Consider the following 16,834-nt stretch of genomic DNA (forward strand, 5'->3'; position numbering starts at 1 on the left):
GTGTGTGTGTGTGTGTGTGTGTGTGTGTGTGTGTGTGTGTGTGTGTGTACACACCCAAGTCCTGCAGGACACTGCACCCCCTACCCAGCCTGGCCATCACCCTCCCAGCCACCTCTCCAGAGAGCACTGTTTCCTCATCCTGCCCTGCAACCCAGAACAAGTTCTTGTATTATCCTGCCAATCACACATAGGCAGAGCCCAAGAAGTGGCAGTGCTTATTTTCCAGTACTAGTAGCTTAGGAAACTATAGAGGCCACACCCATCCAGTGAATCTGGCCATGTTCCCTGTGCCCCCCAGCCCCTTCCCTTGGTCCCCACCAGTTACCGATGGCCACAAACACATCTCTGACATCCCCGGACATCCCCTTCTTGATGGTGTGCTCCACGTCATAGTTGGTCATCTTGACGAACTCCTGGAAGACTGGCCCCAAGAGAAGCCCCGGAGGTGGGAGGTGAGCTTTGACTCAGAGGAAGGGGGGAAGATCACCCCTCCCCAACCCACCCAGCAGCAGCAGGTATGGCTGCAGCCCAGACCTAAATGCATTGGTCAGGACTGCTGTGGAAGGGATGTTCTGACGTCAGGGCTGCCTTGAGCTCAGAGCCAAATCTCTATCAAGTCAGACAGTGCCCCAGAGCTTTGGACAAGTTCCAGGAACCCAGGCATGGGTAGCAGAAGGAGCATGCGTCCTATTCACAGCTCTGCCACAAGCTCATCAAGTTGACCTGGGGTGAACCCCTCCCCCTTTCTGGGCCTCCCCTTCCTCCTGGATAGAGGTTTGTTTTGTTTGTTTGTTTGTTCGCTGTGCTGAGGCATGCGGGATCTCAGTTCCCTGACCAGGGATCGAACCCGTGTCCCCTGCAGTGGAAGCGTGGAGTCTTTACCACTGGACCACCAGGGAAGTCGGGATAGAGACTCATGTAAGTAATCACAATGATAACACTAAGGAAGTTACCAGGTGCTAAGTGCTTTTTGTGTATTTATTTTTTGTACCCTCACAACAGTCATGTGAGGTAGAATTAAAATCCTTAATTTATAGGTAAGGGAAGTAAGGCACAGATATTCAGTAACTTGCCCAGGGTCACACAACTGATAAGTGGGAGATCTGAATGAAGGCATTCCAGCTCCCAAGTCCGTTCTTTTAGTTACCGTGCTAAAGCACTTTTACTGGCAAGTGCCAGGCATATGCGTGTCAAAACGTCCATGTCTTAGTGGTAAGGGCACTTCATCATCACCTAATGTCAGGGCCACCACATACGGGTGTGCCCTGTGCACGTGGCAGCCTGGTGTGTGTACATGGTCCTTGTGTCATTATCACCCCTCACCGCCTTGCTCCTGGCAGACGTTACCAAAGAATTATGACACAGAACCTTCGAATCCTCAACGCAGCATTCTAGGCAGCCACTACCAATCCACTGGAGTTGGCCTTGGAGGGAAAAGCCACCTGCCATCTCTTATCCCAGGCATCCCACATGCTTCCCAAAGGAGGTGAAGAGAGCTGGCCCGAGGCTGAATGATGCCGTTAGCAGCAGAGCCAGGACTAGACCTGGCTCCCGGTCCCCATTGGCCACCACACTCCCTTGCTGGGGTAAGGAGTGGGTGCGTGGGCAACGGGCTCCTATTGTCAAGACTAGGGGGTCTTCCTGCTGACTTGGGAGGGGGAGGGAGTCAGGCCTCACCTCTCCGGAGGTGCTGATAGCTACGCGTGCAGAGGATCATCATGAAACGTGTCTCCAGGGAAGATCTGTCTCCACTGGGCGTGTCTGCTATTTCCTGCAGAGCCCGGGTCGGGGAGAGAATTTGAGAGGGAAGACACGAGAAAGCCTCGTTTGTTATTCACTTTCATGTCTGCCTGGGCCGAGGGCAGTTAGAAGCTGGGCTAACTCAGCCACCCAAGGAGGCTGACGTTGGCCCCTTCCTTCTTCCTCAGACTCCACGTCCCAGCTCCAGTTCCCAGAGACCCCGTGGACTCACCCAGAGGAGCTGAGCACAGAGCACTTCCACCCTGGCCTCAGGGTCACGGGACTGGGCCCAGGGGAGGGGCAAACAGGCACTGGGCATGGAGACTCAGAGTTCTCCTTCCATCTTTAAACCCCTCTGAAAGCCCCTCTGGGGAAGTGTGTCTGTGCACGTGTGCAAGGAAAAATGGCCTAGCCAGTGTTTCCCCAAGTGGGGTAAACAGGCAAACATATTTTTACACATCACATATGTAGGCTTCCACAGTGATCTTCTAGCCAGCTATCAGTTCTATTTACATCGATATGAAATTTCCTTTAAAATAACTCATTTTGGGTTAAAATAAAAAGAGTCCATTTAAAGAAAATTATTCACATCTGGTGGTATGTAGCACAAATCAGGCAGATGGTGAGTGGTGAAGTTTTGGGAAACACTCGCCTGGCCCATATGTCACCCACCGGGGTTCTGTGGAGGCCCTGAAGGGGAGAGAGAGAACCTGGGGGGCACGCCCCCAAATCACTGCCTGACTCTGCCCCTCAGCTCCGCCCAGAGGCACAGCCAGACTCAGACCTTTAAAATCCACGTGAAGAACCGGGCACTCACCAAGATCTCAGCAGCCACCTGAGAGCAAGGAGGAGACAGGAGAGAGAGGGGGGGAAGGCAAGAGTCAGAGGAGGCCCGGAGAGGGGGCCCTGGGGTGCAGGTGAGGGAGCCTGGCTCAGGGTGGCAGAGGTCCCACAGTTGGGGGCAGGGAAGGGGCTGGGAGGAGGCACCTTCCCCTGACCTTTGGGCTGGAGCTCAAAATGAGGACAGGTCTGGGAATTCACGATGAAAAGTGTTTACTGGAGGGGTAAGAGGAGGGCACAGGACAGGACACTCTACCCCTCACTCCTGGCAACCTAGGGCGACTCCTCAGAGCCACCGAGAAGTTCGACGTGAGATGTGCCCCGTTTCCTACAACTTTTACCACACTCGGAGTTGAAGGGTCCTTAGGAGACCTGTCATTTACCCCCTCATGTTACAGACAGGAGACAGGAAAGCTGAGGCCTGGAGGGGACGTGCAGCCGATCAGGTGGGAAGATGCCAGCTGTTCACGTCATCTTACAAGGGTGAATTTTCATCATCACGTTATGCTGAACACAAAATTGTGAGGTTAGGACACTACTTTGTTAGGCAAATAGCTGTGACTCGCAGGGCCTGGGAACAGAATAGAGCCAGTCCTGTGGTACCCCAGGCTGAGTTCTGCCTTTTCTTTTTTTCCCGAAACTCTGCCAACTACTTTATTCTATTGGGCAGACTGAAATCATCCTCTTTATAAACATCTCAATAGACTTAGGCCTTAGAAACCTTTGCATTAAATAAGTTTGTAATGTCTATCAAAATTCAAAATGCACACACCGCTTGATCGAGCGACTACACGTTGCTAGGAATTTCTCTTACAAATAAATCAGCAGAAGTCTTTGGAGATATTGTTCACTGTAATAGAGAAAAACTGGAAACCATCACTAGATCACTTGTTAAACAGGCAATGGTTCATTTAGTAATGGAAATCCACGCAGCGAGTAAAAAGAATCAGACTGGTCTGCAGGGCTGATAAGGAGAGAGTTTCCATTTAAATTAAGCAGAAAAGTAAAGTACAGCATGCTGTGTATAAGTGTTCCTTTTACCTAGATGAGAAAAGATAAATGTATGCTCACTCTTACATATTTACTAGGAAGTCGTCCTAGAGGGGTAGTCAAGATACTGTTGACAGCGGTTACCTTCAAGGAGAAGGACTGGGGGGAAGAGCTTTTGCATTTTGTTTTATTTTTTCCTGAAATTTTATGTTTACATTTCCTCAACATGCAAATACGTTAAATTTTTTTTTTTTAAGTCAAATAGGAGTTATCAGAGCTACTAGGATTATGGGATGCTTCTGGTTTTTATTTACACTTTTCCATATTAAAAACAACCTGGTTGCACCTTGAGGACATTATGCTCAGTGAAATAAGCCAGTTACAAAAGGACAAATACTGTATGATTGCAAATATATGAGGTCCCTAGAGTAGTCAACTTCATGGAGACAGAAAGCAGAATGGTGGTTGCCAGGGGCTGGGGGGAAGGGGAGTAGGTAGTTGCTGTTTAATGGGTACAGAGTTTCAATTTTGCAAGATGAAGAGATCAGTGGATGCGTGGTGGAGATGGCCGCACAACAGCGTGAATGTACTTAATGCCAATGAACCGTACACTTCAGAAAGGTGAAGGTGGTAAACTGTACAATGTATTACGTGTATTTTACCACAGGTTTTTTTTTAAAGTTATGCTAAAAAGTCTAGTATTGCTATTAAAAAGAGGGAGATGTTTAAAAAATTAAACAAAATGGAATCTAAAGTGTCAAAGATTCTTTACTTATTTGGATGAGAAGAGCCCCCAGATGTATTTGTTTTTTCAAAGCACTTTAAGACCATCATATTTGTAATATGAAAAATGCAGTGGGTGACTACAATAATTTTCCAGATATTCAACACAAAAGCTTTTCCTCATTAGCTGAGCCACTTCATGCCAAAATTAATCTCCAAAAGTTAGAGTTACCACGTGACCCAGCAATTCTACTCGTAGACATACACCCAAGAGAAATGAAAACATACGTGCACATGAAAACTTGTACACATATGTTTATGGTAGCATTATTCATAATAGCTAAAAAGCAGAAACAACCCAAATGTCTATTAGCTGATGAACGGAGGTTAAAAAAGTAATATATCTATACAATGAAATATTATTTGGCAATGGAAAGGAATAAAGTACTGATACATACTATGATATGGACAAACTGTGAAAATATTACAATAAAGTGAAAGAAAGTAGCCACAAAGGGCCATATATTGTAGGATTCCATTTATATGAAATGTCCAGAATAGGTAAATCTATATAGGCAGAAAGTAGATTAGTGGTTGCCTAGGGCTGGGGGTTGGGAGGAAATGAGAGGAACTGCAATATGTACTGGGTTTTTTTTTAGGGTGATGAAATGTTCTATAATTACTGTGGTGATGGTTGCACAAGTCTGTGAAGACACTAGCAACCACCGAATTGTATTCTTTAAATGGGTCAATAGATAGTACGCAAATTATATTTCAATAAAGCTGTTATATTAAAAAATAACCTGGAAATTGAATTATCTAAAAATGGCCACAATTCTTCATTTCACTCTGGGTCTATAATAATTAGATTATTTACATGATTTACTGCTCACACTGGAACACTGAGAGTAAAGGGCAAGCTATTTGCAATACTGTGGGGCAACAGGTAAACACTGGCCATATGTCACCTGATCATAACAGACCCAGATTTCCAAGAGCTTGAGGTTGTTCTCGATGCCCAGAGTGAGAGCCTGGGAAGGAGGAGGTGTAAAACCAGCAAGCACACACCGTCAAGCACTAATGTCATTATTTTTCTGGGGGACCTTGGCTCTGCATGTGAAATGCCTTCAATTTTTGTATACATTTTCCTCCAGCATTCCCAATTCACCTCTAGAAATCTATTCTAAGGAAAAAAATCATGAATGTGATGAGAGATGGTTACCAGGGAGAGGGCTTTTTAAAAGAAGTTTGGTAGATTCTTAAGTATTTAGCCATTAAATGATGCTATTGATTTTTTAAAAATATGTTACCGTATTCACAGAATACTCATTTTTAACTCATTTTTTAAAAATATGTTACCGTATTCACAGAATACTCATTTTTAACTGTTATAGATCAGGAATCCATTTTTATAAATACATAAAAAGACAACTAGAATAATATATTATAAAATATTAACAATAGCTATTATTAGTAGTAGGCTATGGGGTTTTGGTTTTGCTTGTCTATTTTCTAAAGTTTCTACAAAATAATGTATTACTTGAGAAACAAAATATTTCTAGCTATAAGGAAATGAGTCCACATTAAGATCAGGGTCTAGCAACTGTGAATCTGGAGAAGCAGCTGAGTTGGGCGGGGTCTGGCTCTGGCTCCCTTGGTTGGCTCCACCCAGGTTCTCTCTCCCGGCTTCTCGCCTGAAAAGTAGCTGCCAGCGAGGCCCACCATTGCCCCCTGCTGGCAGCAACTAGAAGCACAGCCTCCTAGGCGGACCAGGCACCAAGTAGAATTCCCCGGAGGATGAATTTCAGGGTGATGGATGGATTCGGGTTGAGCTTTCAGGAGAAAGCCAGGTTCAAAGACCCTTAACGGCACAATGGGGCTGCTCACAGCAGTACTTAATAAATACCTGCTGAATGAGGGGATGAAATGTGGTCTCAGCAAGCCAGTCTAGTGGGGGGCTTTCCTAGACTGGGTTCCCAGGCTAGCCCCCCTAAACATATCTATAACACATTTGGAATACCTTATCTGAATGGAACCCTGCAGCTTCTGACAACTGTATTCCAAACAAGGGGCAGGAAAACCAGATACCAGCAGCTACCTGGTTTGGAAGCTGCAGGGAAATTACTATACTGGGTCCTGGAGGATATTAAATGGTATTAAGTGCAGGTTTTGGAGCCAGGCAAGCCTGGCTTAAAATCACACCTTGGCCACTTACAAACTGTATCCTTGGATAGGTAAGGGGCTTCATTTTTCCTCCAGTAAGAAAATGGGGTCGTACCAAAGTATGAAATAGCCTCAGCGTCACACTCAGTACACACTGTAATAGTTCTGTAGTTGTCGGGTTACAGCTACAGATTCTTCAGCTCAGAGGGTGCTGTAACATTTCACATCCCTGTTGGTAGAATTCAGAACAGGGCTGCTGCCCTGACTCCCAGTCTATCAGGGCTCTTTTCAACCCACCAACTGTAAAAGAAGGGGGCTGGAAACACTGGCTGTGGTATCTATGCCTGACCCCTGGACCTGGGCCGGGCCAGAGGATGCCGGGAACAAGGCTCAGGTGAGTGGGGACAGTGCAGATGGCCCAACAGGGACTCCCCATCCATGGCGACCCAGGGGGACAATGGATTTGGGGTTGTCCAGCCTCCATGAGAAGCCATCTCCAGACCTCAAGCTCATCAGCCTTAGAAGCAGGGTAGCAGCAGAGCATCCAGGAGACCCTATAGAACCCCCTGCCCCCCTATTCACTCAACAACAGATATATATTGAGTACCAACCATGTGCCACTTTGGATATATCAGTGAGCAAAACAAAGACCCCAGCCCTCGATGAACTCCCTTTCTAGGTCTCCCAGGACATTCTCTTCGACTTGGTCACATTTTATGGATAATAAACTGAGACCTTTAGCACTCAGGCCCCCTTCCCAGCAAGCTCCCAGACCAGCACCCTCTGGGTCAATTCCACCTGGGCCACTGATTTGCTGTGTGACTTTCAGAAGCCATTCACGCTCTCAGGGCCTCCATTTTCCAACTGTAACATGAGGGGCCTGACCTGGACAATCCATAGGTTCCTTCTAGCTCTGAGGGTCTAGGGCTCGAGCTCTACTCTTCACATAGGAAATGTCAGTAGAATCAGCACCACCCTCCCAAGCCTCTCTCTGAAAGTTCTGGAAAGTGTCCTAGTCTCACTTCTAACGGTGGAGAGGTGCAGAAGCCAAAAGTCTAAGTGTAGCCGGTCACACCAGCCATGTCCTGCCAGATGCCTTCCCCACTCCCAGATAGCCAGGGCCTGGCATGGACAGATGTCAGCTGGGCAGGGGATGGGGTGGGGTGTCTCACCTGGGCATCTTCCCGCACCCGGTCCCGATCTTCTCCTCCCTCCTCACGGTTCCCCTGTAGCAGGACAAGTAAGAAAGTTCAGCCTCCAAACATCCACCCTCTCTGTCCCTCAGTAGCCACAGGACTTTGCTCAGCCACTCACCTCTCTGAATCCTCTCCCTCATGTGTAACATGGGGACAATAAACCTGCCTTCATAAGGTAGGCAGTCATGAGCATTAACACAAACATTGGGAAGGCGCTTAGCCCAATGCCTGACTCAGACACACTGAGCTTGCCATAACTGTGCATCAGGGCCTGGCGCCTGGGTTGCGAGAATTCAAGAGATGGTAACAGAAGCTCTTGGATGATGACACAGGGAAAGGTCACCTACATGGCTTTGTCCTGTCAGCTGGGGGCCCAAAAAGCCAGGTTGAGGGCAATCAGGGAAGGCTGCCTGGAGAAGGGGGCACTAAGCCAGCTTTGAAAAGTGAACAATGGAGAAGGCATTGCACAAGTAGTAACTGCCTCGGTGGTAAGACTCTGAGGAGGCAGCAGGGGAAGACATCCTCTCCTCATCAGGAGTGGACTCCTAACTCCCTGCCCTTCCCTGCAGCAACCCTTCCCCCACTCCCAGGGCCCCAGAGGGCCAAGCAGGCCTGGGGCCGTGAATTCACACACCGTGGCCAGAGAGATGAGGATCCTCTTGAAAAGGCCGGACGTGTCTGAGCTCAGATCATCTTCCAGGGACTTGTGATAGTCTGAGACAGAGAAAGGAGGTGTGGGCACCTGCTGGCCAAGAAGGACATGGGATGGGGAAGGGGTCCTAGAAGGGCAGACTGAAGTCAGAGCAGTGCTGGCGGGGTGGTGGAGATGAAGGAGTTTGTAGTTGGCTCTTGGGGGCATCCAGCTACCCTCCTGTTGATTTTGACAGTGATGTGCCCATCGGTCCGTCATCTCCCTCTGCTCCTGTCCCTGCTGAGGGCTCAGTGCCTCTCCCCCCTCCCATACAACAGCCTCTCTGTCTTCACTCTCTTTCCTACCTTCGCTTCTGCATGGCAGTTGCTGGACACAAAAGCACAGCTCTGATCATGTCACTTCCCTGCTCAAAGACTCTACCATTTTAAAGCTGCTCAGAAGAGAAAATGCTTAAAACGTTTTTGACTGACACGCAAGGTTCTTCAGGATAATATGGGATCATTTGTTAAAAATTTATTAAAAATGTCAAGACGGTGACAGCAAAGCATGTAACCAGGCACAGGGCCTTCTGAATGTGGGGCCCTGTGTGACTGCACAGGCCAAACGCCCATGAAGCCACCCTCTCTCTCCAGTGGCCTGGGTGCTCTCTCTCCCACTCCCAGTCAAACCCTCTTCTACCTCCAGGCCTCTGTCCTGCTGGGACTCCGTCTGGGGCACCTTTTTCCCAGACACAGGGCTGGGCACACCCAACGGGCTTATCAAAGCCTAGTGGCCTGAGAGGAGGGAGATGGGGCAGGGCTGTAGGGTGAGGCCAGGAGCTGGGGGACCTGCTCTTCCCCCCACACCTCCCAGCGGCACTGGCCCCAGGCCTCCCACACTCACCCTCCTTATAGGCCTCATTGATGGCACGGATTTCGGCGTTGGTCCGAGTGGCCAGGATTTCGATGAGAGCCTTTTCGTCTGTGCCGGCTCCCTAGAAGGTCAAGGCAAAGAGGATCTGAACCACAGCCCCGACCCCCGTACAGAGGCCCAACGGGCCCAGGTCAAAGAGACCCCTGCTCCAAGAAACCACGCAGGAGGTCAATGCTCAGACCAAGCCTTCCCTAATTTTCTTTTTACCCTCAGATGTGGCCCCCAGACCAGACCCTGGCACGATCAAGGGACCATACTAGCTCGTAAAGATTTCCAGAACCTCCCATGAGAAGTGCTTTGGACCAAAAATTTTAAAAAGAATATACAGGATATGGGTGTGTGTGTGTGTATAAAAATGCTTATATGCATACATATCTGAATATAAATATTTATATCTAAGTACATACAAAGGACAGAGGACATGCACCACAGTGTAACAGTGATTGCGGTCTCCGGGTGGGTGAGGGATCACAGATGGTTTTTATTTTCTTCTTTTTTGCTCTGTGTATGTTTTCCCAAGCTTTCATGGTGAACACATATTTGTCAGAAGAAAAAAAAAAAGTTCCGTGCTTTAAGGAAAACAACAAGCTACATTTGTTTACATTTGGATTTGATGGATGATACATGGACTGAGGCAGCTGAGGAACCCATTATTCTAAGGTCTCCACTTTGGGGGAGGGAAGGGAGGCAGTTAGGACTGGTTGACTGACGGATTCAAATATCTACTAAACACCCATTACGTGCCAGACACTGTGCAAGCTGCTGGGGAAATGGCTATAAAAAAAGGTAAGACGTGTCTCTGTCCTGGGCGGTTACTGCCCAGTGGTCAATTGGTCTCTGGGTTCTCTGACCTGAAGGAAAGCTTCAACAGTCTCTTTATTAAAAGCTGGTGTGTGATGAGGACAGCCTTATCCTCAGAGTATTCTGAGACCCATGGTCTAGCCCCATCCTTCTCCTAATTCCACGTTTTTAAGTCATTCATTTTTTTGTCCAGGAATTTGAAAAGGACAATAATCTCAATTTGCTTTGCCCAGGGAATGTCTGCTCTCCTCTTAATCCTTAAGGAGCCGAAAACTCTAGTGGTTTCATGTGGTTGTCAAGTCAGGCACTCGAATCAGAAGACTTGATCCGAATTCCAGCTCTGCTACTTCCTAGTGCTATGACTTTAACCAAGTAACTTAAGCTCTGAGCCTCAGCTTCCTCATCTGTAAAATGGGGACAAAAGAGAAGCCCTGCCTTGTGGGTTGATGAGACAGGGAACTGAGCTAAGACACTGAGCCCAGGATAGGTGTGGGAGGGGCTCTACCAAGGAGTTACACCCAACACACCTGGGCTTGGGAGGAGTGCCTGTGTCCCCCACAGCACCCACAGAGACTGGACCCTACTCCCTTGGTGCCCACACCTTACCTCCATGGCTTTCTTCAACTGCTTGGCATCATAATGGGCCGGAGGCATCATGAGCCCCAGAATCAGCCTCGCCAGGTCTCCAGAGAGCTCAGACTTCAGGTCAGCCATCAAGTCCTGCAGAGAGCAGAGCCAAGGTCATGCCAACATCAGCACTTGCCCACATGTGACTTGGAACAGGGAGGAGACATGGAAGGAGGAGACGGGGGCTCCACGTGGATGCAGGGATCGTGGGAGCCTGTGTCTGTCTTGGCTGACGTTGGGTTCACTGTTTTGAGGAAGCCAAAGAGGGTGGGGGGAAAAAACCAAGCTGGAGGAAGACCTGCTTGTTCTCCTTGGAGGCAGGAGACAGAGAAGGAAAGGGGGCAGTGCCATTTCCATCCTGGGGAAACTGGTCAGCCAAAACTAGATGCCACTAACACAACTCATATCCCTGATCGAAGCTCTGAGTGGAGCCAGTCACACACGTGTTGCTGACCACAAGGAACCCGGGGTGCAGTGGGAGGGAGAGGTGTGTGTGCAGGCAGCCCAAATCCAGTGCTGGAGACACTCCAAGAACACGTGGCCACGCGGGGCGGGGGTGGGTGCCACTGCCGTGAAGACCCAGGTGCAGAGCTGGCTGTGACAGGCCGAGCTCCCTCCAAGAAGCAGCGTGGACGCGGGGCCCAGGGCCCAGGCTGAGGCCCTTACCCGGCCGAAGTGAGACTTGAAGGTCTGGCGGATCTGCTGCCGTTGGGCGTTGCTGCGGTGCGCGATGATGTCAATGATGGTGTCCTCGTCCGTTCCTGAGTCCCCAGAACCACAGTTCAGAGGAAGGCCTTGGCCCAGCTCCCCCATCTCCCCCAGTGATGGGCCCCATCCACTTTTGTCAGGGTAGAGGCCAAGATAGGCAGTCTTATGCCCCCAAGTCCCCGCAGGAGCCTTGCTTCTGGCCCAAGACACTAACTTCCCCTGGATTCCTTCTGCACTTCTTTCTGCTGTGTCACTCGTTGAGGAAACAAAGACCCCTGGGGGAGCAGAGAGCACTGGGTGGAGAGCCAGGGCTTCTGAGTTCTAGTCCCAGCTCTGGCAATGGCCATCCCCTTGGACAAGTCCCCTCCTCTTCTGTTTCACATGAAGAGCTGGAGGGGTTACTAAGGGATCCTTCCAACCTGACAACCTAAGTCCTTTTGGGGACCCTGCGTCCTTTCTCTGTAACGTCCTGAAAGCTGGACCCCAAGTCCCTCTAACCACAGCAGGTTGACTCTGGAAGGCATCAGGGTACCATTTCCTGCCCCTCAGATCAATGCCATCAACCTCAGACCTGGCACAGGACTCTGTCTTTATTATTTATTAATTTTTTAAGGACTCTATCTTTCAAGAGCATTTTTACCCCTGTCATCTTACAGTCCTAGATATGCTTGGTAGATATTATTACTCCCATGAGACAAATGAAAATGAGGCCCAGAAGGTAAAAGACTTCGCCCAAGGTCCCCTGGGAGGTGCTGTTAGACAGATGGGGGAGAAAGGGCAATGGAAGCCAAGCCTAGATGCTCTGTCCCCGCTGGCCTTCCTGAGGACAGGCCACCCACCCACAGGTGGTTCTTCTCATCTAAGCCCAACGGAGGCCTGGATGTGGGCAGCCAGCAGGAGGTGTTCCCACGCCAGAAATGGCCTCTTGGGTTACAGGGTCCACATCCCTTATTTTATGCATGGAGATACTGAGACCCCCAGGTGGGTTACGGGACTTGCCCAAAGTCACACACTGAGTCCGCAGCAAAGCCAGAGCAAAAACCCAGCCTTATCGCCTAGTACTTTTTTCTCTACCAGGGCCTGGGAGCACCTTGGTCTCTGGGAATGTTCCTTACAAACGCCCTCACTCCCCTCCTCCCTAGACCTAGGGAGCTGGAGGCTCCAGGGTGGTGGAGACTCAAAGCAAATAAAGTGCTCGTCATCCTGCAGATCCCAGTCTGAGGCCTCAGCTCTTGCCCCTGCCAGGCCCATTGCCAGACCTGCCACCCCTGCTGCTCCAGAGGCCAACCTGGTCCCTTTCACGTGCCCCTTACCAAGTCCCTTCATGGCTTTCCGCAGGGCTTTGGCATCTGTGTCAGGGTTAAAGTCACCAGCTGGACGCACAGTTCCTTTCACCTGCAAGAAGCAGAAAGTGACTCGGCAGGTGCCTGGAGGCCCCCCGGGGGCCAGGCCAAGAGAGGAGCATGCGAGGGAGGGGAGGCTTTTTCCCCATGAGCCCCAAACCAAGCAGCTTGGGGGGAAAGAGGCGGAGGTGAAGGCACAGCAGACAGACCCCTGCCCTAGAGCTGAGAGAGGGAGGAGAGCGACAGACCCAGGCCTGGGAGCAGGTCAAGTGCTGTCAGGGGAAGAGAGGCCGGGCTCCTGCCCCAGGAGTCAGCTCTGGCCCAGCTGCACTGGAACCCAGTCCCTCGGAACCCTGCCCTGTTGCCAAGGTCTTTTTGCCTCTTAGAGAAACGCTCTCCCTGAAAAGGCAACTGAAATGTTCTGAAATACCAGAACAGAGTTGCCCAAAGTTCAGTCACTCCTGAATGACTTCATAATGTTTTCTATATTTGTGTACACCCTATGTTATTTCTTAATATTTTAACTTAATTCAGCTTCTTTTTTGTTTTATTTAAATGCATTCATTTTGAAGTGTATTTAAATATGCCTAAAGGGCAAGGATTTTGGTCCATTTCGTTCTTTGATATACCCCAAGAGCCTGCAGCAGTGCCTGACACAGGGGTAAGCTCTCAAAAAAAATTTGCTCAATGAATTAATGAATGAAAATAATTTTATATCACTATCATGAATAGAAAGTTGGTGTCATGTGCCATAAACTGATAATAACCCATGAAAATAAATGTCATAAAAACAAAACACGTTTTCAAATACCACCCAATTTAACAAGACACCGTTGCTTGCCAGAAGCTGTGAACCTGAAGCTAGCTCTCTCAGCTCTTTGTGAAAAGGGGAAATTAGCGACTATGGCAACGACGTGGCACCAAACTGAGACTCCTTCTTTGACATTAACAATAAGGTTGATGAAAGTGAAGTGGAGCAGCTTTCTCACTATGTGGAGTCAGTGTTATTTAATGCCATGGAGGTCCCCCTCCCCAGAAGAAAAACGCAATTCATTTCTCATGTGACTTAACATCATTTGCGATGACAAGCTCTTGCCTTATGACTGGGGAAACGCCGTCCCATAACATCAGAGCACAGGAGCCCTTGGAGGGCATCCAGACTGCCATGTCTAACAGCCTCGTCTGAGAGATGGAGACAGAGAGAGGTGGGGACCCGCCAAAGGTAGCTAGCCAGTGAGTAATAGAGTCCTAGGTTCCAAATATTTTCGTAGGGGCCAAGTGCTACCAGTCCCTGGATGCGTTTGCCCTGAGTACTTCTGTGAAACCTTTCCTTCTTGCCCTGTGTGGACCCTGGGTCTGAGGATGGTCAGGATGACCAAGAATCCCCCAGTGCACCCAGGGGTGCCCAGCTGTTCTCAGTTTTCATGCCTCCAAAACCCAACTGTCGGACCCAGGATGGGATAGGCCCCGCTACTGAACCAACCGGGTCTCCATTTGGCAAGGTCTGTTAGTAGTTAGTGGGGCAGAACACCTCCCAGCATGTGAGAGGTGAACGCAGGAATCAGATGCCAACACCAGAGTGCCCACCCACCCATCCATCACTCCGCGGAGAACAGGAAGCTTCAAGACGTGAGGCTCAATGTCTCGGGTTGGCCACCAGGGGGCAGCTGGGTGCCAACCAGAGCAGCAGGAAGGTGCGAGCAGAAGAGTGGAAACTGTGGTCAAGAGGTCAAGCAGGCGGGGTGGGGGGAGGGTCTGACCTCTACTCGGGCCACTGCACTAAGTTCCCACATCTGATAGGCCACCTGCGCTGCCTCCGGGAAGAACTTGCCAGCAGCACTGGAACGGAGGGTGTTAGGGAGAGGACAGGAGGGAAGGTCATCGTGGGCAACACTCACACACACAACACACACGCGCGCGCACACACACACACACACACACACACACACACACTCATGCACACACACTTGAAGTAAATCCATCTGGCTTTCCCTTCTCTGCACCTGGGCCTCACCCATTCACCATAGCCCTCCCTCCACCTCTGAGAACCTTCTACCCTCTCTTGCGACCCCCCCCCCCCCCCACCATGCTGGCTCTGAGCAGCAGCCTTCCTGGCGCCAGGCCCCACGCAGGAGATGATTTCTCTAGTCCCTCAACCTCCCCTTTCCTCTTTATAATGTGAGTGACTTCTATCCAAGTCTCCCCTCTCAGACACGTCCATGACCAGCTTAGGGCCACGCCATCTCTACCTCTCCTTCTGCCAAGCACCCCGGTTTATGAGTTGCCAGGTAAACATCTGCTGAACTGAATCAGCCCCTAAGGCGCTTAACAAAGGTAAACGGGAGGCTCTCGTATTCCCTACTTAACTGCATCATTAGAAGCCCCAGAGAAGGGAAATCAGAGTACCTGTAGTTCCTTTCCTAGCACCCAAATCTGGTCAAGTCATGCCCCAATTTAACACCTCCAACGGCTGGTTCTCTGCTACCCTTAGGTGAGGTTCGTGTGCCAGGAAGAGGCCCCAGACGCTGCCCACCTCTCAGCCTCATCTCTCCCCAGCATGCTACAGAAGTGCGACCTCAGTTACATAAATGAACCAGGCTGTGCCTTCTCCTCTCTAGGCCCTCTCTCCACCCCAAACACTCTCCCTCCAGGCCCTGTCTTCACCTCTTCACCTTCCTCCTTGCATCTCAGCCTCATTATCTCCAGGAGCCTCCCCGCCCTGTCTGGCATAGTGCACCCTCTGAGGGCTCTCAGAGGCTCGTATACTTCCCCATCATGTACGTGCACCCCGGTCTGTATGCTTTTCTAGGCCGGAGGCATCATCACTGTGCTTCCCCTCAACGCCTGCACATGGAGAGTACTTAATACAGAGGTACTGAATACACAAGTAGTCAGAGCAGGCATCTGTATTTTCTCCATTTAAAAGATGATGAAACCGAGAAGCACCTGTGAAGAAAGTAGCAGGGCCTAGACCCTCATATCCTGATTCCTGGTCCACACCCCCAGGCTGACTTCCAAGTTCACGGGAGTAGACGTCTCCATGTATGGGAGACCACACTCATGTGCACATACATGGACACGCAGACTTTCACCTGTGTGGTGCTCTGACCTTCGGGGAATCCCCAAGCCCATCCAATCCATCATCCATCCATCCATCCACCCATCCATCCAGATGAGGCCAAGAGAATCCTGACCGGCCACGACTGCGGCCACGCCCGAGGCCACGCCCTCCAGCCCTCGGCCAGGAGGTCACTTACTCATCATCCCCCCCCACACAGCTTCAGCAGAGTCTTCTTGTACTCGCCAGAGGTGTCGTTCTGGGGAGAAAGACAGAGAAAGGTTACCTCTCACTCAGCCCTGGGATCCTCTCAGACAAGGAGGGGAGGTTCTCCCCCAAACAGGGGGAGGCTGTCCACGTATTCACAGCAGCCCTGACTCTCCTCCTGTCTGGAGGTGGCTGAGGCCAAAAAGTGGTGTGCTGGTAAGTAGTAACAACTGGCTCTCTAGGAAACAAAGAAAAAAAAGCCCTGATTTGTAGCATTTGCCAATTTCCATGGTGTAAATACCTCCAATGGACAATTCCAAGCTACCGATATGCCTTTACTGAACATGGAATTAAGAAGAGATGCCTTCCCCAGACAGCTGGCCTCAGCACACCCCTGCCACCAGATAATCCCCAGCCGTGCTCTCCCACATGAAATAGTCCATAAAATAGGGCTCCCTGAGCAAAAACATTGGGAGTGCCAAAACCAAACAAACAAATGTACATTTGATAGACACGGCATATTCTACATCCCTCTTGGAGCCTCATAATGGACATACTAAAGTGAAGGCTGTGAGAAGTGCTGAGGTAAAGAAGCTGACTTATCTTTGCTTATTCTACTTTTTCCCAAACGTTTTCCATGGGACATTTTTGCACACGATGCCTATACAATTCCTATTTAGAAATACACTTTGGGGGGCTTCCCTGGTGGCGCAGTGGTTAAGAATCCGCCTGCCAATGTAAGGGACACGGGTTCGATCCCTGGTCCGGGAAGACCCCACATACCGCGGAGCAACTGAGCCCATGCGCCACAACTACTGAGCCTGTGCTCTAGGACCCGTGAGCCACAACTACTGAAGCCCACATGCCTAGAGCC

General features: G+C 50.0%; 1 protein-coding gene across 1 annotated transcript in view; it reads right to left on the minus strand.

Moving 5' to 3' along the window:
- ANXA6 (annexin A6) overlaps positions 1 to 16,834 on the minus strand; it is a 53,213-nt gene that overhangs the window by 11,385 nt on the left and 24,994 nt on the right. The window contains 12 exon segments of the mRNA XM_029215849.1: positions 326 to 421; positions 1,678 to 1,771; positions 2,558 to 2,575; positions 7,629 to 7,682; positions 8,287 to 8,366; positions 9,187 to 9,277; positions 10,624 to 10,737; positions 11,311 to 11,405; positions 12,666 to 12,747; positions 14,456 to 14,534; positions 15,953 to 15,966; positions 15,968 to 16,012. Coding sequence (XP_029071682.1) covers positions 326 to 421; positions 1,678 to 1,771; positions 2,558 to 2,575; positions 7,629 to 7,682; positions 8,287 to 8,366; positions 9,187 to 9,277; positions 10,624 to 10,737; positions 11,311 to 11,405; positions 12,666 to 12,747; positions 14,456 to 14,534; positions 15,953 to 15,966; positions 15,968 to 16,012 — 862 coding nt within the window.

This window comes from Monodon monoceros, unplaced genomic scaffold (assembly GCF_005190385.1).
Source record: "Monodon monoceros isolate NGI ecotype Baffin Bay Population unplaced genomic scaffold, NGI_Narwhal_1 Super_Scaffold_12, whole genome shotgun sequence".
In the NCBI taxonomy this organism is placed as follows: domain Eukaryota; kingdom Metazoa; phylum Chordata; class Mammalia; order Artiodactyla; family Monodontidae; genus Monodon; species Monodon monoceros.